The 26,400-nt window shown below is 42.9% G+C and overlaps 1 protein-coding gene and 1 pseudogene across 1 annotated transcript in view; both read left to right on the plus strand.

The window, feature by feature from the left end:
• The window catches only part of LOC115868050, a 12,217-nt pseudogene extending 4,823 nt beyond the window's left edge, over window positions 1-7,394 (plus strand).
• A 1,465-nt stretch (window positions 7,395-8,859) lies between these two features.
• Window positions 8,860-26,400, plus strand: part of CEP97 (centrosomal protein 97) — a 22,103-nt gene continuing 4,562 nt past the window's right edge. Inside the window, exons 1-10 of the mRNA XM_004706461.2 lie at window positions 8,860-8,935; window positions 12,197-12,339; window positions 13,657-13,815; window positions 14,947-15,048; window positions 16,282-16,395; window positions 16,965-17,131; window positions 21,031-21,195; window positions 22,081-22,214; window positions 22,568-23,339; window positions 25,771-25,846. Of these exons, the coding sequence (XP_004706518.1) occupies window positions 8,890-8,935; window positions 12,197-12,339; window positions 13,657-13,815; window positions 14,947-15,048; window positions 16,282-16,395; window positions 16,965-17,131; window positions 21,031-21,195; window positions 22,081-22,214; window positions 22,568-23,339; window positions 25,771-25,846 (1,878 nt within the window). The 5' untranslated portion in view covers window positions 8,860-8,889. The remainder of the gene's footprint in view (window positions 8,936-12,196; window positions 12,340-13,656; window positions 13,816-14,946; window positions 15,049-16,281; window positions 16,396-16,964; window positions 17,132-21,030; window positions 21,196-22,080; window positions 22,215-22,567; window positions 23,340-25,770; window positions 25,847-26,400) is intronic.

Below are 26,400 nucleotides of genomic sequence, written 5' to 3' on the forward strand. Positions count from 1 at the left end.
GATGCCAAGGGCTTAAGTGGAGAGCAAATGTTTTGAGAATGATGAGGGCAATGAATGTACAAATGTGCTTTACACAATTGATGTATGTATGGATTGTGATCAGTTGTATGAGCCCCTAATAAAATGATTAAAAAACCAAACAAGCTCACTTGTGGCTACTGAGGTGACCCTGACTCAGAGTGACCACACAGGACAGAGAAGAACTGCCATAGTGAGTTTCCAAGACTGAATCTTTATGTGAACAGAAAGCTTCACTTTCCTCCTGCAGAATGGCTGGTGGTTTTGAACCAGTGACCTTGAGGTTAGCAGCCCAATGTGCAACCCACTTCACCACCAGGGCTCCTTAGCCTAGCACATAACACAAGATAAATCATAATGATATAATGTTATTAGGAAATTGAATGCTTCGGGCGATTTTGAATAACCAAAGGTGTTTAGATAGCCACAGAGTTGAGAGCCTGAAGCTGCTCTGGTAGAAAAGATGAGGCAGTCAGCTTCCATAAAGATTTCAGTTAATGAAAACCCTACAGGAGCTCTATATTTTGACTCTGTCCTATAGAGCGGCTATGAGTCAGAATCAACTTGATGGTAATGGGTTACGTAGCCCTTGGATAGACATGTCATAGTGGTGGTCAGTCCTTCCGTTCCATTCAGGAGGTCAGAGCTACGGAAGCAGGCCCGTGAAAGGCTGCCAGGGCATACTAACCAGAGAAGAAAAAGTTTGATGGTGGCAAAGTGGGTTATAAGTTAGGCTGCTAACAGACAGGTCAGCAGTTCAAAATCACCAGCCGCTCCAAGGAAGAGAGATGAGGCTTTCTACTCCTGTAAAGAGGAACAACCTCATAAAGCCACAGGGGCTTCATGCCCGGTCCTCCAGGGTCCCCCTGATTCACAACTGACTCGATGGCAGAGGGTTAAACCTTTGTATACATAGATGCATGCATACATTAAGTGGAAGGAAAATTGGTAAAGTTTCAAAACTTTTAGTGTGTCAAAATCCTTTATATTAATGACATCCTAGCTTTAAAAACTTAAAATTTCTAAGTTATTATTTTACTACTTTCAAATGTAAGTTCTCACTCTCATTGGCAAACCACCTCCACTTTGATAAGGTAAATTGTATTACCAACACCTGATGTTTGTTCCCTGTCTACTTAGTCTCCTAACTTTAGTAGTTAATTTATAACCTAATACTCTACAGAAATGACTTAGTTGAAAGGTACCATCCAGGATTAGAACAGTCTCCTTCCTGCCACTGTGATCAGAACCTTCTAATTCGCCCTGCTATACAATCCGTTCCACCTTTCTCAAACACAGGCTTCATCATGCCAGTCCTGCACGCTGGCACACTAGTGAGAACTGAATAGTGGGTGTAAGGCTGAGAGGTTAGATTATTGTGCTTTTGAAAGCTGGCTTTAAGGAGGGAGGTTTCCCAGGAGAGGAGTAACATGATAAAAGGAGTTGTTTTACCTTGAGCAGGCCAGGATGGATTAGAGATGAGGAGGATGCGCCGGGCAATCAGCAGGGATAAGGAAGGACAGCCTGTGTGGCCTGGCTTTGTTCAGAGAAATGCTATTTTGCCACGAGGTTCATATTAGTAGAATCTCCTAAAGTGGTTGGAGCTGGTAGGCTTGAACACATATAGAAGACAATGCAATTTACCTTGAGAGATTGGCTACAAAAGCACTACTGAAGCATGCATGTCAGCACGTGTGTCTGTGCTGCCCTGCTGACAGTTTGCTGCGTCACTTGGACAGGGGGGACTTGCCTAGGAACACCTGCCTACTCTCGTCAAGAGTCTCAATTGTAACTGGTCAACTCCAGAAAGAGTCCTTTGGCTCGCTCTTTCCTCACAACACCAGGGCAGACAAACCGATCAAACCTCTGGTTTAGTTACTGCTGTTAACTTCAAAAACCTGTGCTCTACAAGTACCCTCCAGACTTCCAAGACCCCCTCCCACGTTGTTACCCTCCCAATGTGGAGAGAGCTTCAAACCCTTGTCTCTTTGGCTCAGAGACGCTCCTCAATCCTCACTGTTCATGCACGAAGCCACACTGAAGCTTGCTTTATTCACATATACTAAGGGTGTGTTTACTAGGTAGAAAGTCTCCTGGTTAGAGCGAGAAAAATCCTATTCGATTTCCTCTTCGGAACTAGGACATTTGTCTTCAGACTAAAATAGTGGGAAGAAGTAAAAAAAAAAAAATTAAACAGAAAAGTAACACCACTAAAGGGGTTAAAGCCCAGGCATGTGCATGTGCATGTCGTGCGTGTGGTGGCCAGGCAGAAGCATCTGGCCTCTTCTGACTTCATGAAAGGAAGAGGGAATCAGCACCAACCCAAAGCTGATTCCTCTTCTTTTTCAAAACAGTTTCATTGGCAAATGATTTACATAGCAGACACTTCAATAGTTCAATCATTCAATTATATCAAGGAGAACTGTACAATTGTTACCATATCCATTTTAGAACACCCCCCCCATGGTTAAATTGCCTTCAGTTCTAGTACTCCCTCCCTGTTCCCGTCTTCATTTCCCACTCCTGAAATCTCCCTCCCTATCACCCACTCCCCATCCCTGCGTCCCCCATTGTCAGGGTAGCCGGCCCCTAACAAATCGTCACAGGCCCGGCAGGCACAATTGTCCAGCAATAATATGTAAAGGTTACAGCAAAGTCATAGAGAATAAGACAGACAGGAGAAAAAGTAAACTGACGGAGTCAGACACATCTCACGGTGGCTTGGTGGCCCACGTGGGGATGTGGAAGGTGAGAATAGCAGGAGAGAGAGCGCTTTATTTCTAACCAAGGTTTATATATCTTTGGGGGGGGGGGGCAAGCCCCCTAATTACAGGTAAAGACATACGTCACAGGAAGGGGCTGTACTATAGGCAATACAGTGATGAGAGGGGGATGATCTAGGGGTATCCATGCAATAGGAAGGGGAGGGATTGGAGGTAAACATGTGACAAGATGGGCAGACCCTAGATTCAGGATGGCAGCCTAACCTTGGATGTCACTGAGCAGGTTTGACCTGTTCTCTGGCTCTCCATGGAAACAATTATCAGTAGGGTGTGAGCCCCACCTACAGTGGACCAGACTGATGGCTGAATGCCTTCAGGGAGAATATCTCTGAACATCTGACCTCCCACCATATGCTGGCAAACAGCCTCTAATGTTTGGCATATCTTTGGGGGAGACAAAACTGGGGAAAAGTTTTTTATGTCCCACACCCTATGACCCTCTATGTCCCTTATGCACCCACTCTTCCTGTGGGTCACAAACTGGATTAACAGAAACAATAACCAAATTTGAAATAAGGTGGTAAGGATGAAATAATAATAATATAAAGAGCAAAATACAAATAATGGGTAGGAAAAAAGGATTCTCATCAACCTTCCAAAAACCAAGGAAGAAATTTCTATCATGGAACAAGTAAGAGATATGTGCACAGAGAACCAACTCAGGTTGGGTCTGTAGGGAGGTCATCTGGCCAAACATCGAGTATGATTGAGCATGGTCAAGGTTACAGCGGTCTCTGCCTGACAGCAAGGCTGTTCAAGTCTGCAGCTGACTCTTGAGGCAGAGGTCAGAGGTCAGACATTCCTCCTCTAACACCAACGTCTCTCTCATGCCACTCTCCTTCTCTGCTGGGCTTGACAGTTTACTGGAATGACCACACAGAACTCACAGACCACAGTCACAGTTACGAGGTTTAACTGGAATGCTCTGTAAGTTCTTGGATCTCTCTCAAACCTTTTCTTAGGCAGGTCTCTCGCTATCCCTCCCTTGGCCTGGTCTCTGTCCTGTTTAGGGAAAACACTTTACATTCTGCGGATAGGTGTCTGGTGGCACCTCATTCTGCCGGGAGGCTTTGGTCCAAAGATGCTCAGTCCTCTCACTCTGGGAGTCGGTGATCCTAGCTCCATCGCCAAATACCCGTCTCCCAGTTCGCCTGCCGCCCATTCTCTGCTGCAGCTGCCTCGTGCCATCTTGCTGTCTCTGATGTTACAATTCACTCCCTCTGCCCCCACCAACCCACACACTGTTTCCTGAGTCTGAGAGTCTCCCAGAGCAGGGTCCTGAGTTCAGAGGGTAAGCTCTGCTTCCAGCTCTGCTGGGTGTCAGTGAGGTCCTTCTTTTTCGCCTTTTTGCTGTTGCTAGGTGCCATCCGGTCAGTTCCGATCCACAGACCCTGTGCACAGCAGAATGAAACACTGCCCGGTCCTGCCGTCCTCGCATCGTTCCCGCTGCAGAGCCCACTGCTGCAGCCACCGTGTCAGTCCGTCTTGCCGAGCGCTTTCTTCTCTTTTGCTGCCCCTCTACCTTGCCAAGCATGATGCCCTTTGCCAGGGACTCGTCTCTCCTGACATGTCCAAAGTATGGGAGATGCAGTCTCACCATCTTGATCTCTAAGAAGCATTCTGGCTGTACTTCTTCCAAGACATGCCCTTTTAGCAGTCCACCTTAAATTAAATATTCTTCCACAATACCACAGTTCAAAGACCATTTTTCTTACTCCAACTTTCACATGCATATGAGGCTGTTGAAAATACCATGGCTTAAAAGAAAGAAAAGAAAATACCATGGCTTGGGTCAGGCACACCTGAGTCCTCAAAGTAACCTCCTTGCTTTCCAACACTTCAAAGAAATCTTTAAATGCAACTTGAGGAGTAGTTACAAGTGCTATACAAGGGGTAACCCCCTCCAAAGACAAACAAACAAACAAACAAACCCAGAAGTTTTTTTTAAAAAAACAACCTTATGACCTTCAACGTACTCTCCATTACACTTATTACATTATCAAATCTGTGATTCCATTCTTGGAAACATTTTTCAAACTCATCTGTTTGTCCTGCTAACAGCACCTCCCTCATTGTTTCCCTTCACCTCTTCTATCTACATCCTCAAATTGCTGTCCTTCTCTCTCTCTTCACTTCAGGAAACAAAAAGAAGTTGCACAGAGCAAGGCCAGGTGAGTAAGGTGCATGGAGCGAGAGAGGCATGCTGTTTTTTGCCAAAAGCTGGCACACTGAGATGGCTGCATGAACAGGTGCATTGCTGTGGTAGCAGTCCACCATCTGCCACAAATCAGCCTTTTTAGGTCACACACAGTTATGCTATCTTTACAGAACCTCCAAATAGAAAGCTTAATAGTCTGACCTGGTGGAAGGACATCAAATGCACTATGAGTCGACATTTTTGTCTGCTCTGGAAGTTGACGGACATCCAGAAGGAGGTTTATCATCAATTGATCTTTCACCTCTTTTGAAATGAGAAAATCACTCATACACTTGAGTTTTTCCCATAGTGCTGTCCTTGTAAGCTGCGTTCAATATCACAACAGTTTCTGCAGCATTTTTCTGACCATCACACACACAAAAAGGGTTTGAGTGAAACTATTTTCATGAAAAATTTCACTGTGACCAGAGAGAACCTTCCCAAGTGAAGCCACTGGGTGCACTAACTCAGAGCTAGTTGCTAGATGCCCACCTAGTGAGTGGGGTGGGGGATAATGCATAGTAGGAAAGTTTCACCCAGTGGGGATTTTCCTGGGGTATTTTTTTGGTATGAGAAAGAGTTTTATATAAAGGGTAATTATACATTAAGAAAGAATCCCAACCTAGTCCAGTTCAAGCCCATAAGTCCGATATTAGCCCATATGTCCAATACCAATCTATAAAGTCCTCTTCAGACTCACGAGACACATGCAATGATGATGGATGCAGGACGATCACAGGCCAGTGGGTAGAACGTCTTTGGATCCAGTGGTGTTGTCAGCATCAGCGCTGGCAGGGGTCTCCATGTTGCGTCTCCAGCTTCCAAGGCTGTATCATGGTAGGCCCACGTGGCTTCTCCTCAGGGCTGTTTCCCAGGAAGTGAGTCAAGGGAGAGAAGTGTCTCCCACATCAACCCAGTGCTCTGAGGAGACAATCATATTTTTTGACATGAAATATGTTTATTCCAGTTGGAACCTTGTGAAGTCTGCATCCATAAGCAAAGTCAAATTAGGACAGGCCATCCCTAAAGTCAGCAACAATATGCACCAGTTCATGTGCTCAAAAATCTCGTCATCTGGTTGGGTTCTGGTCAACTCAGTGTGGGCTGCCTCACTTAGCCTCACCAGGGTGCCCATTGGTCACCTTGCCCTTAGCCCATGGCCCCATCACGAATTTGCAACAAGTCCAGGCCCCTTGTGCTAGGCCATGAACTTCAGACCAGCAACCTGCTCTCATCTTCTCTAGCTCCTGTAAACCAAGTCCACAGGTGTCACTGGCCACAGTCAACCGTCTCTTTATTGCTGCATTTCTCCCACTTCCACTCAACACGAAGATCCAGGTGGTCACCTACTAAGCATTTCAGCCTGCCCAGTCTCCCTTTAATGTTCAGTCCTAGAGAGGAGTTTTCTTCCTGGTTCCCTATTTTTTCCAGCTTCTTTTCTGTTTTTTGTTTGTTTGTTTGTTTTTTGGGGGGGGTATACCTCCTCTTACTCAGCGATTTGAAGTCACTAAACTTACAGTTAAAGAGGAACAGCTCCTAAAGTCAGTCAGTGTTCAGGCGAGGAAGATTCAGCACGGAAGCATACTTAGTGCTGTTGTCTGCAGTGATTCAGGCACAATGCTCAGCTCAAGAACGTTCCACTTCTGCCACTTATACTTCAGAAGGTAGAAAAATGTTGGTATCAGTGGACTTTTAAAATGTTGTTCTTTGATTAGTTGGGATGAATTGTAATTTGTGAAGTTGTAACAAGTTCAAGCACCAGTGTCTTTTGGGACCAGGAGGGCTGGTCACAAGTCCAGCTCGCAAAGGGTGACACCTGCACCTGCCAGTCGGCACCCTGCAAGCAGGCCCAGGGGAGGGTGTGGCCTGAAGCCCAATGGGGTATTATGTCAGCTATTAACTGCAGCAGTTTCATTTTCACTTGTAGCCTATGCACATGCCTTTTTAACTGTTTACTTCTAAGCTTGTTTAGAGTTCACTCAACGTTTAAACTTTAGCTCAATTTCACTTCCTCCACCACATCTCAATTGATTACAATTGCCGTTCTTTGAAATCATACTGAATTCCTAGTTCAATCAAACCAGTTCGCATGCAACTTATTAAAAGTGCATAGAAAGCGATAGAACAGAATGGGATTCATTTACTATCCACACAAACAGCGGCCTAAGGAACGACATTGTTACCTTCAAAGTTGGAGAAGAATTTGATGAGGATAACAAAGGGTTGGATAACAGAAAATACAAGAGCTTGATGACATGGGACAATGACAGGCTCACCTGTGTCCAGAGGGCGAAAAGAAGAGCAGAGGCTGGACCCACTGGCTGGAAGGGGATCAACCCCACCTGGAAATGTTCTGTGAAGGCCAACTTTACAAACAGATTTTCCAGAGAGCCTGACAGGTCCCTAGTAAGAGAATCTACTTGTGGCTGCAGCTTAATATTGACTTGTTATCTGGAAGGAACAGATGTCCACCTGTCCAGGTTTGGAGAGGGGGCCTGGAGGATGAGATTTCACATACCCTCTACCAGACATGGTGGATTGTGGGGGAATGGCTTGGCGCTAATAAAACGGTCTAAATAATGGCGGGGGGGGGGGGGGGGGGGGGGGGGAGTGTGAGTCTACCCATTCATTTAGGTAGTGTAATTCTTGAGTTTGGAGAACATATATATCTTACATTTCTTTTGTAAATTCTCTGGGAAAATTCTGGGTACACACTTACTCATTAAATGTACCTACAGGTTAAAAAAATCTATTAAATGTTCACAAATAACTGCACCAAAATAGTATGGTGCCGAAAAGCTTCTATCTCAATATGCCTTAAATATTTTTATGTAACTAATGTTTTATTACCGTACCCATTTGACTGTTTGTCATTCCTGTTAGTGGGGACAGTTCCCATGACTCATATCTATGAACCCTTACATTCAATTTGCATCAAGTAGCTTCTTTGTAATCATTTCCATGGTAAAAGTGTCAAATTTCAGAAGTGCCTAGAAAAAGGTGCTTGAAAAACTGCATAAAAATGATTATGCAAGTGAATGATGGGGGGAGTGTGGAGTGGAGATCCAAAGCCCATTAGTAGGCCACTGGAGATCCCCTTGCAGAGGGGTCTCGGGGAGGAGATGAGCCAGGCAGGGTGCGATGTAACAATGATGAGAAATACAACCTTCCTCTAGTTCCTAAAGGTTTCCTCCCCGCTCCCACTACCAAGACTCGAATTCTATCTTGCAAGACTGGCTAGACCAGAGGAGGTACACTGGTACAGATAGGAACTGAAAATACAGGGAATCCAGGATGGATGAGCCCTATAGGACCAGTGGTGTGAGTGGCAAAACAGGGAGGGTAAAGGGAGAATGGGTAGGAAAGAGGGAACCGATTACATGGAACTATGTGTGACCTCCTCCCTGGGGGACAGACAACCGAAAAGTGGATGAAGGGAGAAGTCCGACAGGGCAAGATATGACAAAATACCCATTTATAAACTATCAAGGGCTCATGTGGGAGGGGGGAGCGGGGAGGGAGGGGAAAAATGAGGACCTAATGTCGGGGGTTTAAATGGAGAGAAAATGTTTTGAGAAATGATGTACAAATACGCTTTACACAATTGATGTGTGTATGGATTGGGATAACAGTTGTATGAGCCCCTAATAAAATGTTAAAAAAAATGATTATGCAGTTTGTATATATGTGCCAAATGAGGGAGTTGACCAGTATTCCCGAGCTCATTACAGGTCAATTTCTAATCCTGGTTTTATTTCACTTGGTTTAAACAGCCAATTAGGATGTCAGTGTGCTGTGCATCCTGGGAATTGTAGTTTCCGGCTGACTCCCGAGTAAAAGCTCCACCACAGAGGCTGGAGGACGGTTGCTTGGTATTGGCAAGCGGCAAGTATGGCGGCGGCGGCGCGCGTCGACGCGGCTTTGCCTCCCGGGGAGGGTAAGTGGCAGTCGGGCCCTACCTCGGAGTCCCAAGCTTTATTCCACCGCACCGAGTTAAATGGTTGCCTGCCGAAGACGGAGAGCCCAGGCTCAGGGATACAGACCGCTCTGGACCAGTTCTTTCGGATTGGGGTTGTGGGCGTCGCGAGGCGCGCTGCCCTCTGGGAGTTGTAGTCACCAGGTTCTGTCCGATGCCCCAGCCTTCCGGTGAGGGCCCAGGGAGGAACTACAGTTCCCAGCGGTCTCCGCGCGGCTTGGCGCCCTGGCTCCCGCGCTCCAGGGGCTGGTGCGTTTTAGTGCGGCGGCAGCATCTCTACCTTTGCTTTTGTTTCCCTGGTCCGAGTGAAAATTTTAACCTCTCCTTTTGATCTTTGGTCACCGTTTCCCTTCAGTTCTGAGAACATTCAGGAAACCCTGCCTCAAATAGCCTTCCCTAGACTGACGTTGAAGCCTCTTCGGAAGTGGCTTTTGGCCGATGGGGAGGGTGGTTGGGCTTGAACCCCTCTTTCTGCAAATCGGGGGTCCCGGGGTGGGATTTGATTGCGGCCCGAGGGGCGCGCGTGCTCTGGCTGGGAGGGACCTCGGAGGCACCGGGCGTGAGGCGACCTTCTTTGTTTTGGTTACGGCTCCGAGGCTGCGGTTCGGGGTCAGGCGCGGGCTCGGGACCCAGCTGCACGGCGGAGACCGAGGAGGGCTTCTTGTCCGAGACCTGTCAACTCTTCGGGGAGAAGGAGGCGAGGCCACTGTTCTGAGAGGTCTGCCACCCCCCCTGGAATTGCAAAGGCTGTGGACAGTACTTGGCTGTCGTCAGATTCCAGAGGAGCCTGCACTCCCTCTCCTCTCGGCTAAGCGCCATTAGAGGCGGAAAAACGTTGAAACCTCTCCGGGACATTCCAGCGCCATCGTTTCTCTCGGTCCCTATCCGGGTCTGAGTTTGAAATTGGCAGTTTCTCAGGCTGGTCCCCAACCGACACGATTTCTCGTGAAGCTCCACCTCCTGCGTCCTCCCAGGCAAATTAGCAGTTACATGTATAGAGCGCTTTTTACGAGCCAGAGGATACATGACTTTATTTTCTTTGTAGAACAACTTTATAGGGAAGGGATTATCTCCATTTTTCAGAGTAGACACATGAGCTCCAAATCCCCTTGCAGAGGGGTCTCGGGGAGGAGATGAGCCAGTCAGGGTGCGATGTAACAATGATGAGAAATACAACTTTCCTCTAGTTCCTAAAGGTTTCCTCCCCGCTCCCACTACCATGACTCGAATTCCATCTTGCAAGACTGGCTGGACCAGAGGATGTACACTGGTACAGATAGGAACTGAAAATACAGGGAATCCAGGGTAGATGAGCCCTATAGGACCAGTGGTGTGAGTGGCAAAACAGGGAGGGTAAAGGGAGAGTGGGTAGGAAAGAGGGAACCGATTACATGGAACTGTGTGTGACCTCCTCCCTGGGGGACAGACAACCGAAAAGTGGATGAAGGGAGACGTTGGACAGGGCAAGATATGACAAAATACCAATTTATAAACTATCAAGGGCTCATGTGGGAGGGGGGAGCAGGGAGGGAGGGGAAAAATGAGGACCTAATGTCGGGGGTTTAAATGGAGAGAAAATGTTTTGAGAAATGATGTACAAATACGCTTTACACAATTGATGTGTGTATGGATTGGGATAACAGTTGTATGAGCCCCTAATAAAATGTTAAATTAAAAATAAATAAATAAATAGCATCCCCCATATAAGTCGTGCAGCCGGGACGTAAGTGCTTTAGGCTGTGTATCAAGATCAGGACGTGTTGCCGTTCATATGGCTTCCTTCTAATACACACGTGAGCGTCATAAAATAGGTGTATCTTCTCTGTTTTGAAGAAGGGTTAAACGGATCTCTAGTGACTTAAGCATTGGGCTCTGAACTGTAAGGACAGGGTCTAGACCCATCAGCCTGCTCTGCCGAGGGGCGAAAACCAGGCTGTTTGCATCCTGTGGGAGCAGGTCCGCTCTGCCCCCCCCTAGGGCTGCGGTGAGTTAGAATGACTCTTTGAACCGGGACTTGTCAAAATTTTCAGACAGTGACTTTGTAGAAGCTCACAGACAATTTTGTGAGAGTAGTGGATGATGGAACCATAATGAGAAAAATACACTCCCCAGAAAAAACACCATAGACATGTTTATAGAGACAACCAGGCCTAAGAAAACAGATTAAAGTACATGAACAATCAAAGTACCTGAATAAGAAAATGCCTAATAATGTCTTTGTAGACTATTTAGTTAATATTTTCAGCTAATATTATTTTTAATGTGCAAATAACTAGACTTAAAATGTTTGCTGAAAGGCAGAAGTGTTTTTATACTTTATGACATACTTTTATTTCTGAGAATAGTTTTAAAATAGACTTGCAAATACAATAAAATACAATTTGAACAGTCCACAAGGCTTTTTTTGTTCACAAGTTTTTAAGATTACAACTTATGATTTTAGCATCACTGTCACTATAAAAATTGTTCTGGTTTGGACCATAATCGATATTGCCATCCAACTGAAAAGAAAGCAGTTTGGATTTTACCTGTACTAAGGCATCTGTGGACCAAAAAAGAAGGCTGATGGGGTGTCTCAGTGGGTTATGCATAACACCACCCCCTTCCCCCGGGTGAAGGGTAAGGCTCTCTACGCCCTTAAAGAGTTGCAGCCTTGGAAAGTCTAAAGTGCAGGTCTACTCTGTCCTATAGGGTTCCCACGAATGAGAATTGTCTCGGTGGCAGTGAATTCTTAATTAACAGCCTTTGTCCTTCCTTTCTCCCTCACAGAACTGAACTATATCTTAATTTTCAAAATAGCTTGGGTACTTGATAATATGCTAGAAGTTAGGTTGTGAGCAGGTTGATCTTAATAAAAAGTTTCGTTCTCTCCGTCGTCAGAACATATATATGTGTGTCATCTATCAATGTGAAGACTTCTCATGTGTTCCAGAAACCTTGAGCAGAAAAATCACACCTCTAGCTGTACTGTTATATTTCTGAAGAAAAGTGAGAAATATCCATCTGTGGTCATTTGGAACTCAAGATCGGTTTAAAGTAAAAATCTGACATTGTATCTGGTGACTCGTACTCGTGAGTAGGAAGTGACTGACTGGCACAGAGCAACAACAGAGCTTGACTTTGAAATGTATAGGTTCCTGCAGTGACACTAACATCATCCGATACACAGCTATTATATTGCTTTATTTGTGCTTTTCAACCTTTTCCTCTCTCTCTCTCAAGGATCAGTGGTCAATTGGTCAGGGCAAGGACTACAGAAATTAAGCCCAAACTTACCTTGTGAAGCTGATATTCGTACTTTGATTCTGGATAAGAACCAGATCATTAAATTGGAAAATCTTGAGAAATGCAGCCGATTAATACAGGTATGTATTATTATCAAGAGGAATAGTTACATTGGGCCAGTTTTACTTAACAAAAATAAAGCAATGAAATAATCAAATAAAAAATAACTCTACAGGCCTGGAGTATAGGAAATGCCTGAAATTTTTGCACGGTACTTTTTTATGCAGATGAAAATGTGCTGTATTTAGGTGGACTGGAAGGAAGAAACATTGTTAGAAAACACGTTATGTTGGCTCACTATTGTGTTGTAAAGATAACCGTGGTCTCTGTGAGTTGGAATCGACTTGACGCGAATGAGTTTTGCTTTTTGTTTTGGGAAAATAACCTTTCACCTCACTCATGGGGTTATGGAGTTCACGTGTTCCACAGACATTTATTGGACCTCTCTTATAATGGCCAGACGTCAGGATCAACTTGATAACAATGCTCAAGGCCTGGCAAGTTCTCTGCTATTGTGGAGCTTACGTTGCCAGCTGCAAACACTTCAAATATTGTTATATTTCTTTGGATTAAAGTTTACAGATATCAGTTTAAACCCAATAATTCATACACATACTGTTTCATCTAGTTCATTGTCATCCTCAGTGTCATATCGTTTATCTCACTTCCTCCATGTATCTCCTCTTTCCATTCTCCTTCCTTGAAAATGTTTGAAACATTTCTCTTTAAGAGATCAGATTGCTCAGCTTTATCTGTATTTTCCATTGTTAAAGGAAAAGAAACAATTATTTGGGACTTAATATTTGCATTGTAGAATAATTAGATAATATACGGTGTGGAAAGTACAGCTTTGTATATTTGGGGAAGCTTGATCAATTTGAAGGCACTCTAGTGGCACAGTGGTTACACGTGGGGCTGCTAACTATAAGGTCAGCCGCTGAAACCACAAGCCCTCCTTGGGAGAGCGACAGGGCTTTCTACTCCTGGGCAGGGTGACGGCCCCAGACACCCACGGGGCAGTTCTGCCCTGTCCTGTAGGGTCTCTGTGCATAGACATTGGTTGGCTCTGTGGTTTCATGGCAGAGATTTGAGGTCTGGTTGAGTTTGGCCATTTAAAAGGAATCCTGGTGGTGGTGTAGGCTACACTTTGAACATCTAACTAGTTCAATCAGCAGTAGTTTGGACTGCTCGCTGCTCTAAGTGAGATTTTTTGCTGCTGTAAAGACGTAAAGCCAGAGAACTCCAAAGGGACAGCTCTGTCCTGTGAGCTCACCGTGAGTTGGAATAGACCGACTGGCAGCCAATCTTGATTATACCTTTAAAAAGACATTGGTCCAACTGTAACAGTACGATTTATATTTTATCTCCAAGAATAATGAGATGTTTCTTTTCCACAGTTGTCAGTGGCTAATAATCGGCTGGTAAGGATGATGGGTGTGGCCAAACTGACCCAACTACGGGTGTTGAATTTGCCTCATAATAGCATTGGCTACGTGGAAGGACTCAAGGAACTAGTACATTTGGAATGGCTGAATTTGGCAGGAAATAATCTCAAGGTGATTTTTCTTTTTCAATTACAGAAGCATTCACTGTGAAAAGATGAAGTCAGTCAGAATAGCAATAAGTAGAGGAAATAGCTGGAGTACTTCCTCTTTCCAGGGATAGTCTTCATTAACAAATTTAGGGGAAATCTAATTTTGAAATATTTAATATAGCAATATAATATGATTTTTTAAAATGCAAACAACCTATGTTATACTTAGAGAAATAAATCAAATGGTAAAATAAAGTGTTAGGCGGGAGACTATATTTTTATAAATTAACCTTAAGAGTGTAACGAAAAGCAACTGTTTTAAAAAGTCAATCAAGAGTTCTGGATTCTGGCCCTACTTCCATGCACTCAGTAGTTGTATTGAGTGGGTTAATATCTCCATATCTGGATTTCTGATATGCTACATGAAGGAACTATTATTAAATAATATTAGTAATTGATTTTTATTGAGCAATTAAGTTTTGCATCGTGGTTACATGTTGCGCTGCTAACCATGAGGCCAGCAGTTCGAAACCACCAGCTGCTCCAGCTGCTGCAGCCGAGGTTTCCAGGCCTGTAAAAAGTTACAGTCTTGGAAATCCACGAAAGAGGCTCTACCTTGCCTTACAGGGTGGCCATGAGTTAGAATTGACTTATGGTAGTGAGTTTGGTGGGTTTTTTAAAATATATTTTTATTTTAGATATTACTGATATCTTAACTGTATTAACTTATTCATTCTCATGATAACCTATGAGGTAAGTATAGTTATTATGGAAAAGCTAAGTAACTTGCACAAGGTCACATAGCCAGGAAGTTGTACAGCCAGGGTTGAATTCCAGGCAGCCTGGCTTTGCATAACTTTTAAGCCCTATACTGTCATGTGCCGTCTCTAAGGTTTCGTCAAGCTATAAATATTTGGGGTGATATGCACTCCTTGATAGCTGCCTGTTTCTTAAATGTTAATGAAGGTGGAAGCTGGTGTGATATTACAGTTGATCACATTCTGTTAGTATGTCTCCTCTTTTGCTAAGCCGTCTGCTCTGCTTCGAGTGGTGAACGGAGGATGCAGGAAACTCTTTTAGCTAAAAAGAATAGGGAAGAGTTTCATACTTTGATTTTTTTGTACAGAATATAATGTCATGTTTCTTGCTATAGGCCATGGAGCAAATTAATAGCTGCACAGCTCTGCAGCACCTTGATTTATCGGATAACAACATACCACAGATAGGTGATCTGTCTAAACTGGTATCTCTCAAGGTAAGTGTATTTTCTAACGATTGCCATTAAAATGTTTTTTATATCAAGATAATCAAGATAAAGTAATCTGATGGTCCTGAAACCAGCCTGCCCTATATGAAGAACAGATTGTGCTGGTTGGTAAAAATGCTACTGGCTTACCAGAAACTCAGTAGATAACTTTTTGTTGTTAGTTTCTATTACTGTTTTATTTTATGTGAAACTGGTCATGGCCCTCTCTCTGGTCATGTCTTCTGAACATGATGGAATTCCCTTCATGCCAATCAGCCAATGCTAGTAGCTCATGTTACGTAGTTGATAGTATATTAGTGAGGCTGAGAGCCATCATCCCTGAATTTGAATGTTTCTGACACTGAGAATTGTTTTTAGTTTTAATATATTATGGAAATTAATTTTACTTTAATTAAAAAAATTAACATTTAGCTTGTAGCACTTTTATGGAGGGGAATGCATTATGTAATCAAATAAGTATTAATTAGAATCATAGCTTCATGAAACATGTGAGGCTTTTTCCATGTATTTGCTTTATTGGAAATTATTAGCATCAGAAGGACCCATTAGGCTTTGAAAGATGTGTCTTAGCTCATTTTGCCTGACATCTTTAGTAGAAATCATTTTTAGCAACGTAATTGTAAATGATTTGATGTTGCCAGATGCCAAGAGAATGCGAATGAACTAAAGATGATTGAGCCTTTTTCCCCAGTAGAGGCATGGCTATCTTAGCAGAATCTTGGGGGTTCAGAGTCTTATATTTCTCTTGATTGTTGCTGACTTAATTTGAGTTATCTTCCTATCTCAGCTTCTACCTTCCTTGAATTTTTTAGCTATCAAGAAAATATAGTTGCCAATTATGGGTTGTGGATTATCTTTTGAAAAATTTGCTGTGTGCATGATTGTTGTAATGAGCCTTTTATATTTTTGTACCCTCTATTTTGATTTTTTAAATAAGGAAGTGGACAAGTATGCTGGAAATTACTCGATGTCTAATAATTTTAATCTTAGCACATTGCTCATTTCCTCACCAAACATGTATTCGGAAAGGCTGCTGCCCTGAAAAGAGGTGGTTGGAGCAGAAGACCACAGACGGCCTCGTAGCTGTAGCCATCTTTCACTTGTGTGCAGGAGAGGGGTAACAACGTGGATCACTCTTATCTGTTGACACCAGTTAAGGGCTGTTACAATAGATGTATTTATTTGTAATGTTTTGTGATTCATCCTGTTTTTGCTTTCAAGACCCTGCTTTTACATGGAAATATCATCACCTCTCTCAGAATGGCACCTGCTTATTTACCCAGGAACCTTGCTGTACTTTCCTTGGCAGAAAATGAAATCCGAGACTTAAATGAGGTAAACTTTAAGTATATTCCATGGGATCAAGGAAGTTGAAAAAATCCAAGAGTGATGCAGGAGGAGGTTTTGAGCTCACTTCTAGACTGAACATCTTGAAAGAAACTGTTCTGAAGAAGAAACACTTCACCTTAGGCACTCATTAATTTTCTGTCCACTTTTTCTTAAAGCCAGTGTATCTTTATGGCTTAGTTTTATTTGCCGTGCGGTAATTATCATTTCATTGGGAAATGATTGGTTGTAGAGGGACTTCTGTGTTAAAGAGACAAATAAGACATCTTTGTCTGCCTTTTTCTGGCTGCTATTATGTTTTTAAAGTAGGGTTGTTTTTTTCTCCTAGAAAATGGTGCTGATACTTTTGAAAGGACTTTGAGCTTCAAGAACAGATGGCGATATTGTAGGCATTTTGGAAGTCAGTGGATAATAGAAGGGTGTCGCTTGTCACTCTGTAGAACAAGGGTGGGGGGTGTTGTTACATTTTCAAATGCTTCCAAAGATGTGTAATCAGCGGAAGCCCAGTGCTTGACACTGAATAGTCTGTTTCATTTAAGAAATGTCCTTTGTTCCAGATCTCTTACTTGGCATCCTTAACCGAACTGGAGCAGCTGTCGATCATGAACAACCCTTGTGTGATGGCAACACCATCCATTCCAGGGTTTGACTATCGACCCTACATTGTCAGCTGGTGCTTAAACCTCAGAGTCCTAGATGGATATGTGATTTCTCAGAAGGAAAGGTGAACATTGGCTTCCTAACATCACGTTTATCATGCAAGTTACTAAACAGACCATTTCTGGTTCACTAAGCTGAATAGTTCTTAAAATGACATTTTGAAACTAAAATTATTAGTACAATTTGTGTAGCAAATTATATGCTGGTCACTTAAGGCTGTCCTTTCCAAAAAAAAGAAAGACCAGTCCTGCAGATTTGGGGCGAGTGAGTATAATTAACTGCCCAACAAACAACAATTTTATTTTTTAAAGCTTTTTGTTAATCAGTTGTTTGGGGCTTGAAGCATGTTTTTGCATAGAAACTATGTTATAGGTGCTCCTTGAAACCCATCATCTACATAAAATGAAACCGAACCCACCACCTTTGAGTTAGTCCAGTTCCAGCAATGCTATAAAGAATTTGAGGCTGTAAGTCTATAGGAGCAGATGGCCTCATCTCTTTCCCACACAGCAACTGGTAGATTTGAGTGGCCTACCTCTCAGTTAGCAGTCCAGAGCTTGTGGGCAGTATTATAATATCTTGAAACCCAGCTACCTTTCATAATAACAAATCTGGGAAAACATGTACAGAGTTTCTGTTTTGAACTGGTCACTTACATGCTTATTCATTTTCCCTTTCTCATATCTATAAAGCAACAGTAGTTGGAACTGCCTCAACTCTAGATCATTGCTGGTTTTTATGGTTTGGAGCAGGAATCCCTGTAGGATGGGGTACCATTGTCACACACGCTCAGTAGACTTGGAGCTTTAGGGTGGCCAGTCCCTGGGAGGAACCCTGGTGACGCAGTGATTAAGTGCTAGACTGCTAACTGACAAGTCTGGTGAAAACCCCCCAGTTGCTCTGTGGGAGAAAAGACCTGATGATCTGCTCCCGTAAGATGAGAGCCTATAAAACCCTATGGGGCAACAAGCAAACAAACAACCCACCCTGTGGGCAGTTCTGCCCTGTCACATAGGGTTGCTACGAATTGACAGCATACAGGCCCCTGGTTTGTTTTTTTTAAAAAGCAACTGGTTAAATTCTTGACTATTTACCAAAAGTTATCCAAGGTACACCTGACCCAAGCCATGATACTTTCACTTGCTTCATCTGCATGTGAAAGGTGGACATTGAATCAGGAACACTGAAGAAGAATCGATGCGTGTGAACTGTGGTGCTGGACAAGAACATTGCACGTACCATGGACTGCCAAAAGCACCAACACGTGTCTTTGAAGAAGTACAGCCAGAGGGCTTTTTAGAGACAAAGATAGCAAGACTTGGTCTCACATTTTAGACATGTCCGGAGAGACCAGTCCCTGGAGAAGGACTTCGTGCTTAGTGAAATAGTGGAGCAGCAAAAAGGAGGAAGACCTTTGACAAGATGAACTGACACCGTGCCTGCATCGAGGGCTCAAATGCGAGTGATTGTGAGGTTGCCGCAGGACCAGGCAGCTTTCGTTCTGTGGAACACAGGGTTGCTATTGGCCGACTTGATGGCACCTACCAACAACAGTGCGCTAATCTATCTTCTGTTGCTCGTGCATTTCTTCTTGTGTTTAATGCACACTGCGTATACCAAAAACAGGTCTCCTAGTTCTGCCATATGTTAGCTTCCAGGGATTGGATCGTTTTAGCTTTAGTATTCAGATCTTTGGTCAACTTTGGGCTAAATGTTATGGATGGTGTAATGCATCAATCCTGTTTCATATTATCTGCAAATGGATATCCAGTTTTGCCAGCACCATCTGTCACAGAGATGGTGTTTTCCATGGTGAGTGGACTTTGACCCTTTCTAAGAGATCAGCAATCTTAGAGGGATACATTTATTTTGGTATTTTATTTTCTACTTCATGGGTCTATGGATCTGTCATTATACCAGTACCAGCTGTTTTGATTATTCTGATCTTACAGCAGGCCTCACGTCCTCCTACTTTGGCGTTCTTCTTCTATGTTACTTTGTCTGTTTGGGTATGTTTCCTTCCATAGAAAGCTGATGATTAGCTTTTTCTTTTTATTACAGAGTCCTGTTGGGATTTGGATAGGGACTGCATTACATCTTCAGATTGTTTTGGGTAGCATTGACATTTTCACAATGTTGAGTCTCTTGATCCACGAGCATGGGCTATTTTTTCATTTATTTAGATGTCTTATGTAGATTGAGTTTCTTGCAGTTGTGCTTTTTAGTTTTCTTGTATGTCTTTTATGCCCCCTTTTAACTTTATTCATAGGTTCTTACCCTGTTGGGGGCTATTATAAAGATCTTTTCTCCTTTGGTTTTCTTTTCAGGGTTTTCCTTGTTGGTATAGAAGAGCCCAACTGATTTTTGTTGATAAGAACCCTGCTGTTTTTGTCTTTTTTGTACTAGCCTAGATTCATGCCTACATTCATTAAGTTATTATTACTTCATTGCCACTGAGTTTATTCTTATCACAGTGACCCTACAAACCAGTGGTTCTCAACCTTCCTAATGCCCAACCCTTTAATACAGTTCTTCATGTTGTGGTGACCCCACAATCATAAAATTATTTTCGTAGCTACTTCATAACTGTCATTTTGTTACTGTTATGAATCAGGTGACCCCTGTGAAAGGGTCGTTCAACCCTCAAAGGGGTCGTGACCCACAGATTGAGAACCACTGCTATAAACTAAACTAAATGCACTGTCATGTAGTCCATGCTAACTCATAGCTCCCTGTAGGACAAGGCAGAACTGCCCCTGTGGGCTTCTGAGACTGTCACTCTGTACAGGAGTAGAAGACCTCCTCTTTCTCTTTCGGAGCAGCTGGTGGTTTCAAACTGTTGCCCTTGTGGTTGGCAGCCCAACTTGTAACCCAGTACACCACCAGGGCCCTTAGAGAAGAATAAACTGCCTCACAGGGTTTCCAAGGCTGAAATCTTCGCAGCAGCAGCCTGCCTCATCCTCTCCCACAGAGTGATGGGTGGGTTTGAACCACTGACCTTTCGCTTGACAGTGCTTTATCCATTGCATCACCAGGGTTTCTGCAATAAGTCATTCCCCGACTATCGACGACTAACAGAGAACTACCCCCACAGGATCTCCTAGGTGATAAGTCTTGATGCAAGCAGACGACGTAGCCTTTTCCACGGGTGGGCTCACACGGAATCTTTTCATTCACAGTAGAGTGCTTTAACCACTGCACCATCAGGGCTCCCTCATTCGTCATTAGGGAAATTCAGTATTAATTTCATTTGTGAATTTAATGCAATTAAGTCATTAATTTCAATATTAGCTAGAATGCTTCTATTAAGTAATTCAGTAACTATTTGGTCACCTATTACAGTTTGTATAGGAAAGGTAGAATTTAAAAAAATAATGAGGCAGAGAGCCTTTCTTATGCAGAGTTGCTGGTGGTTTGAATGCTGACCTTGGGACTGAAATGCTGACCCCTAACCCACAATGCCACCAGGGCTCCCAAAGACACAATATCATATTTACTTCTTACCTTTTTTTAATTGAACTTCACACCTTTTATTTATAAATTCTTAAAATAATGCATTACTGGTTCACACTCTCTACCAGTTCATTTAAAAAAAATACGATTGCTGTGAATTCATGAATTTAAACACAATCAGTGCATTTGGGCATTTCCATTTTGATAAAATAAATGGAGTGAACAATCATTTCTTCTTTGAAAATAATTTTAAAATATTGGAAAGTACTAATACAGTCCTATGGAAGTGCCCCTAAGCAAGAAAAGAGATGTAAAGCATTTCCAGTAAGAGGACTGAGTCAAAAGGACTTTTTAAAAAAATATATGGTTGAATTTAATTAATGAAAAATATGAAGTGGTGGTATAATGATCAATTAAAACAATCAATTAAAAAATCATTCAATTTTGCTTCACAATGTGTCTTGCCCATCTCAGTGGCATTTCCTTCCCTTTTGTTTCCCCCAATATCAGTTTGAAAGCTGAATGGTTGTACAGTCAAGGCAAGGGGAGAGCTTACCGACCCAGTCAACACATCCAGCTCGTCCAGTATTTGGCTACTGTGTGTCCTCTCACGTCCACAGTGGGTCTTCAAACTGCAGAGGATGCCAAGCTAGAGAAGATTCTGAGTAAGCAGCGGTAAGCCCAGTTACTTATAGCAGCCGATGAGTTCATACGTGAAAATACCTCTGAGTCTTTTCTGCAGGTGAGTAGATCTGATAGACAGGGGGAGGCAAGTGCTGTGTCCCCATTTGTTCCTGGACACTTGGCTCCTTGCCCCTGTGAAAGCCCTGCAGGGCTGCTGGAGCATGCAGTGCTGTCCCGCCCACCCCACCACGAGGACCACACCGCTAAACACTTGTTGAGTGGGAGGGCTGAGCAGTATGGAGAAAGGGAGATTTAAAAAATGTATCTGTCCTGTTAATGTAGATGTTCATGCAGGTTTATAAATAACATTAAGTATAGCTAGAAGCATTTAGTAGTTACCTTTTTCCCCTGAATCAAAGATTCAGTGTCTGCACAACTTAAAAATGAGTTTCCTAACCTTTTCTATCCAGTATTTTCAAAGGAGACTTCAAAATTTGGAGATGATTAAAGATAACTCTTTTTTTCATTTGTGACAATGCCACTGGATAAAAAAAAATTTTGCCACTGCATTTTTTAAAAAGGTTTTATTATGAATGGGTAAGGCTTATAGAGCTGATGATTAGTTTTACCTTCAGCAAGTTCATACACATGTTGTTTCAGCTCATCTATTGCAACCCCTCAAAGTACCATCATTGATCCCACTTCCTCCTTGTGTTTCCTGTTTCCGTTTCCCCTTTCCTAACCTCCTGAGCTTTGTCCTTGGGTAAGTGCTGCCCATTTGATCTTAAATGATTGCTTATTCTATTGTGGAAGTTAGTTCTGTTTCAGACTTGAAGGGTAGCAACCTTCTTTTAAAACGTGAACTTTCAGCTCTTTCTTACCTTGCTTTTAGATGTGTTTGTTTTATGTTAAATTATATCAGATGTTGATTTTTAGGTTTCATCAGAGACAACTGATGAGTCAAAGCCAAAATGAAGAATTACCTTCTCTTGCTCCTATTGAGACACGGTTATCCCAAGTATCTGGGCATTCGAGTCCGGTTCATGATTGCCAAGTAGTTCAGGAAAGTGGTAAGTTGATCTGTTGGGGACCATAACACAGAAGAATGTACCTATGTTAAAATTTATTTTTAGCTAGTCAATACCAAGGAAATTCAAAACGTTCATGGAAAAATGTAATTAAAAGGAAATAGATTTTTTCCAAGAACTTTTTGTGTCGAGCTGATGCTTTGATTCTTGTGATTAGCATTACGTATGCTTTCCTTACAGAACGTCTGGCTTGTTATTTTAGGTAGAGCGAAGAGAAACCATAGGCATTTAGTTGCATTTTACTAAATTTATGGAGGAGATTTAATGAGAAGGATACGAAGAAAGTGAATTCTTTAAGTGTTTAGGAATGTCAGTGATATGCTTTATTCTTCTAGAACCTGTCATCCAAGTCAATTCTTGGATTGGGATGAGCAATAAAGACGACCAGTTGTATGCTGTTAAGAGTAACATTCCAGCCTCTGTACAAGCAAGGTACTCCCGAAACGACCTGCACTTGGAAGACATCCAGACGGATGAGGACAAGCTGAACTGTAGTCTTCTCTCTTCAGAGTCTACTTTCATGCCAGTTGCGTCAGGGTTATCCCCAGTCTCGCCCACAGTTGAGCTGAGGCTGCAGGGTATTAACTTGGACCTCGACGATGACGGCGTTGCAGGGGAATCTGTGAAAGGACTAGAAAGCCAGGACTTGGGAAAGGAAGAGGAAAAGGCTTTATGGGCCACAAACGAGAATTCTGTTAAAATAATGCAAAGTGAGATCAGTACAGAGGGACATGACAGAACTGGGCTGTTACCATGTGCTGAGCCAACAATAACCAGTGTTGTCTTAAAAGAAGACAGCCCTAATCTCAGACCTTTTCCTGAGTCAGTGAGACACAGTGTCTCCCACACACCACCAGAGGGTGAAGAAACGACACCTCAAATAGCTTTAGAGAAACTTTCCTGTAGGATTTTAACTCAGAGACCAGTTGCTCTGGGGCAAGACGACGTCAACCTCCAGAGATTGAATGAAGCAGCAACCAAGCTTCAGGCTTGTTGGCGGGGCTTCTATGCCCGGAACTACAATCCTCAAGCTAAAGACGTGCGATACGAAATTCGGCTGCGTAGAATGCAGGAACACATTGTCTGCTTAACGGAGGAAATAAGAAGGTATGCCCAAATTCCTGCTTAAGTGCTGTTGGTATGTGGGGTCAGACTTCTAGAGCTGATTCCAAATCTGAGTCATTTCTGGTGTGGTGGGAATACATTTTCACACTGCTGGTTTACTTCACAACAAAGCAAACGCGTCTTGAGGACAGAGCCTATCGTACGCATCTCGGTTCCCAGCGCAGAGATGGGTGCACAGATGCAGGGGAGCAATAAATGATGAGCGCATGACGGTGAGCATTATGGAAGAGCTTTCTCTATAATTCTATCATGGAAGGGTACCCAAAATTTGGGAAAACAGTATAAAAATGAGAAGATGGGAAAGTCTACCTAGTACCTAGATGACATCGTAAGAGTTAATGAAAGTAGCACGGACTCAAAAGGGGCCCAAATTCTGGGACGATGGTTAGAATTATTCTTTAATTCCATTGCTCAGAAGCTTTACTCACTGACCACCCAGGAGATGTAGGGTGCCTGACAGATTGAGTTTAGTACCTCAACCAGTAGTTGTTACTGTTATGAAGGAGAAGAGGAGGAGGCAGCAAAAGAGACTGAGAAGGAGCAGCCAGAGTGAGAAGGAAACTAGGAGAGCCTGTGTCCCAACCCCAACAGAACAAGGGGCTCCGGGAGGGACGAGGCGTCAGGACAGAGAACACCCAGTAGACTTAGCACCCAGAGGTCATGGGAGCCCTGTCGGTGCCCCAAGTACTGCTCTCAGGTTCAGTGATTTGTTAGAAGGATCCGCAGAACTCAGAATAAGCTTATACTCTTGGCTATTTTGAACTGATGACTATACGAATCGCAGTCCAAAGCTTAACCAATACACCATGCCTTCCACTGTGATCCTCAAGGTCAGCAGTTCAAAACCACCATCCACTCCCCGGGAGAAGGATGAGACTCTGCTCCTGTAAATAGTTACAGTCTGGGAAACTCACTGGGGCAGTTCTGCCCTGTCCTATAAGGATCTCTATGTGTCAGCATGGACTTGATAGTAGTGTGTTTGTTTTTTTTTTTTTTTTTGAGATGCCCTTAGTGAAGAGTCTAGCTGGGTTACGGCAAAGCTCCAAGGAGATGCTGAGTCTGTAAGGGAGTTGGTTGATGATAGTTCTGAATGGCACAAGGAGTCTCAGTGTGGTGCAAATGGCTAACACGCTTAGCTGCCAGCCACAAGTTTGGAATTTCTCGTCTACCCGAGGTGCCTCAGAAGAAAGGTCTGGCATTCTAATTCTGAAGGATCAGCCACTGACAACCACCTGGAGCACATGGGGTTGACATGAGTCAAAATTAACTCCACGGGAACTGATTTTATGTAGCCCAAGGTTGTTGTTTGAGGGCCAGAGAAAGTGTGGAATTGGGTCAGAGCCTGGAGCAGTGATGGCCGCCTGGGAGATAATGGATAACTAGAAAACATTGACTTTCTAGTAGCGTAATGCGGAGATGGCGAGTGTGAGCTCATAGCGACGACTAATGAATGATCATGGGTGGGGGCTTGTGTGAATAGACTCGGAGGAGGTGGTTGAGTATAGGTAGTCCCTGACTTGCGATGGGGTTCTGTTTGACAGCTTCATTGTAAGTCAGTTCTGACCCAAGTCAAATACCTCCTTTAAAAACAGCTTTCTCTTTTCAGTGTTCCTCACTGCCTTTTATTGTCAGTATCTTTAGAAATCCAACCTTTAGTTTTCTTTAGCATTTGGAAATATATATAAACTTAGAGCTCTGATGACATTAACAAATTGTGCATTGCAACATTACATTAGGGGGTTTCATGGAAAAGTAAAGTTACAACATGAAACTTTCCATGAATATTTGAAGTCTCCTTGTTTATAGTACATATTACTAATGATGAATTTTTCTTAAGATGGTCTAGTGCAAGTGTGGTTTCTCATAACTCAAATACAATATAAATCAGGGACTACGTGTAATAAACACAGAGTTTTGGTACCTTTGAGTACCTACTACCCTTTGTAGTTGGGAGTGGGAAATTGAAACGAAAGAGCCCTTCATGTTTCATTTTTATCAGTGGCTCTTCCCTAAAGACCCACTGCTACTAAGTCAGTTCTGATCCATAGCAACCCGCCATGGCAGTGTAGTTACGAGCGCGGGGGTTTCTGCGGCTGTAAATCTGCAGGCAGACAGTCTCATCTTTTCCTCTGGGAGCGGCTGGTGGGCTCAAACAGCCCAACACAAAAAAACCAATATGCCCCGAGGACTACACTTGGTAGGATTGATATCATCTAAATTTCAGCCACATCTGATTTGGTTTCTACTTTTGAGTCATAGTTTAAACCTAAAGTTTCAGGTTGGAAATCCTAAGACTGGAAAGAACTATCAGAATATTAATCACTTCATACTGCATATGTTTAGTAGTTGTAACAGGAAGTGTACATCAAACACCGCCTCCCTTGTGTTAGTAAAGTGTTTTGAATTCTTGTAGATTGAGAAAAGAAAGAGACGAAGAGCGCGTGAAAAAATGTGTGCAAGAAGAAGCCCTCAGATTCCTGTGGAACCAGGTAAACCCTTCCTGCTGATTTACCTGGTGTGGGAACAAAGCTCTCTAGACTGAGCTATTCATAGAGTCGTCAGGCGGTAAAATCCTCTCCTCGAAGCTTGCTGATAGGAGTTTTTGTAACTGAACTAGGGACAGTGAAATTTACTACCTTTTATGGGATCGGGAAAATGTTTTGATGATTTTGAGGATGATAACGTATTATAAAGCTCAAGAAAAGTGGCTAAGTTGACAGATGTTACACCCTTCTAATAAATATAAAGTTTTTATAGCTATCTGGTTTTATGTTATTAAACATTATTTTGGAAAGATCTGAATGAAAAGTGACAGAAACACTGCAGTGGGTTTGAAGCATATAATGACTGTAGGTTACATGCCCTAAAAAGACATGTTTGCTTGGGAGAATGAGTTTGAATTTTGGAATTCTACATTTTAGGGGCAGACGATAGATTTTGCTGGTATTTTATTGCCTCAATGTTTAATGGTAAATAACATCTTGGAAATATATATATACATATTTAATCATTTTATTGGGGGCTCATACAACTCATCACAATC

Source organism: Echinops telfairi, unplaced genomic scaffold, assembly GCF_000313985.2.
Source record: "Echinops telfairi isolate 266 unplaced genomic scaffold, ASM31398v2 ScPeMD7_6;HRSCAF=24_0, whole genome shotgun sequence".
Classification (NCBI taxonomy): domain Eukaryota; kingdom Metazoa; phylum Chordata; class Mammalia; order Afrosoricida; family Tenrecidae; genus Echinops; species Echinops telfairi.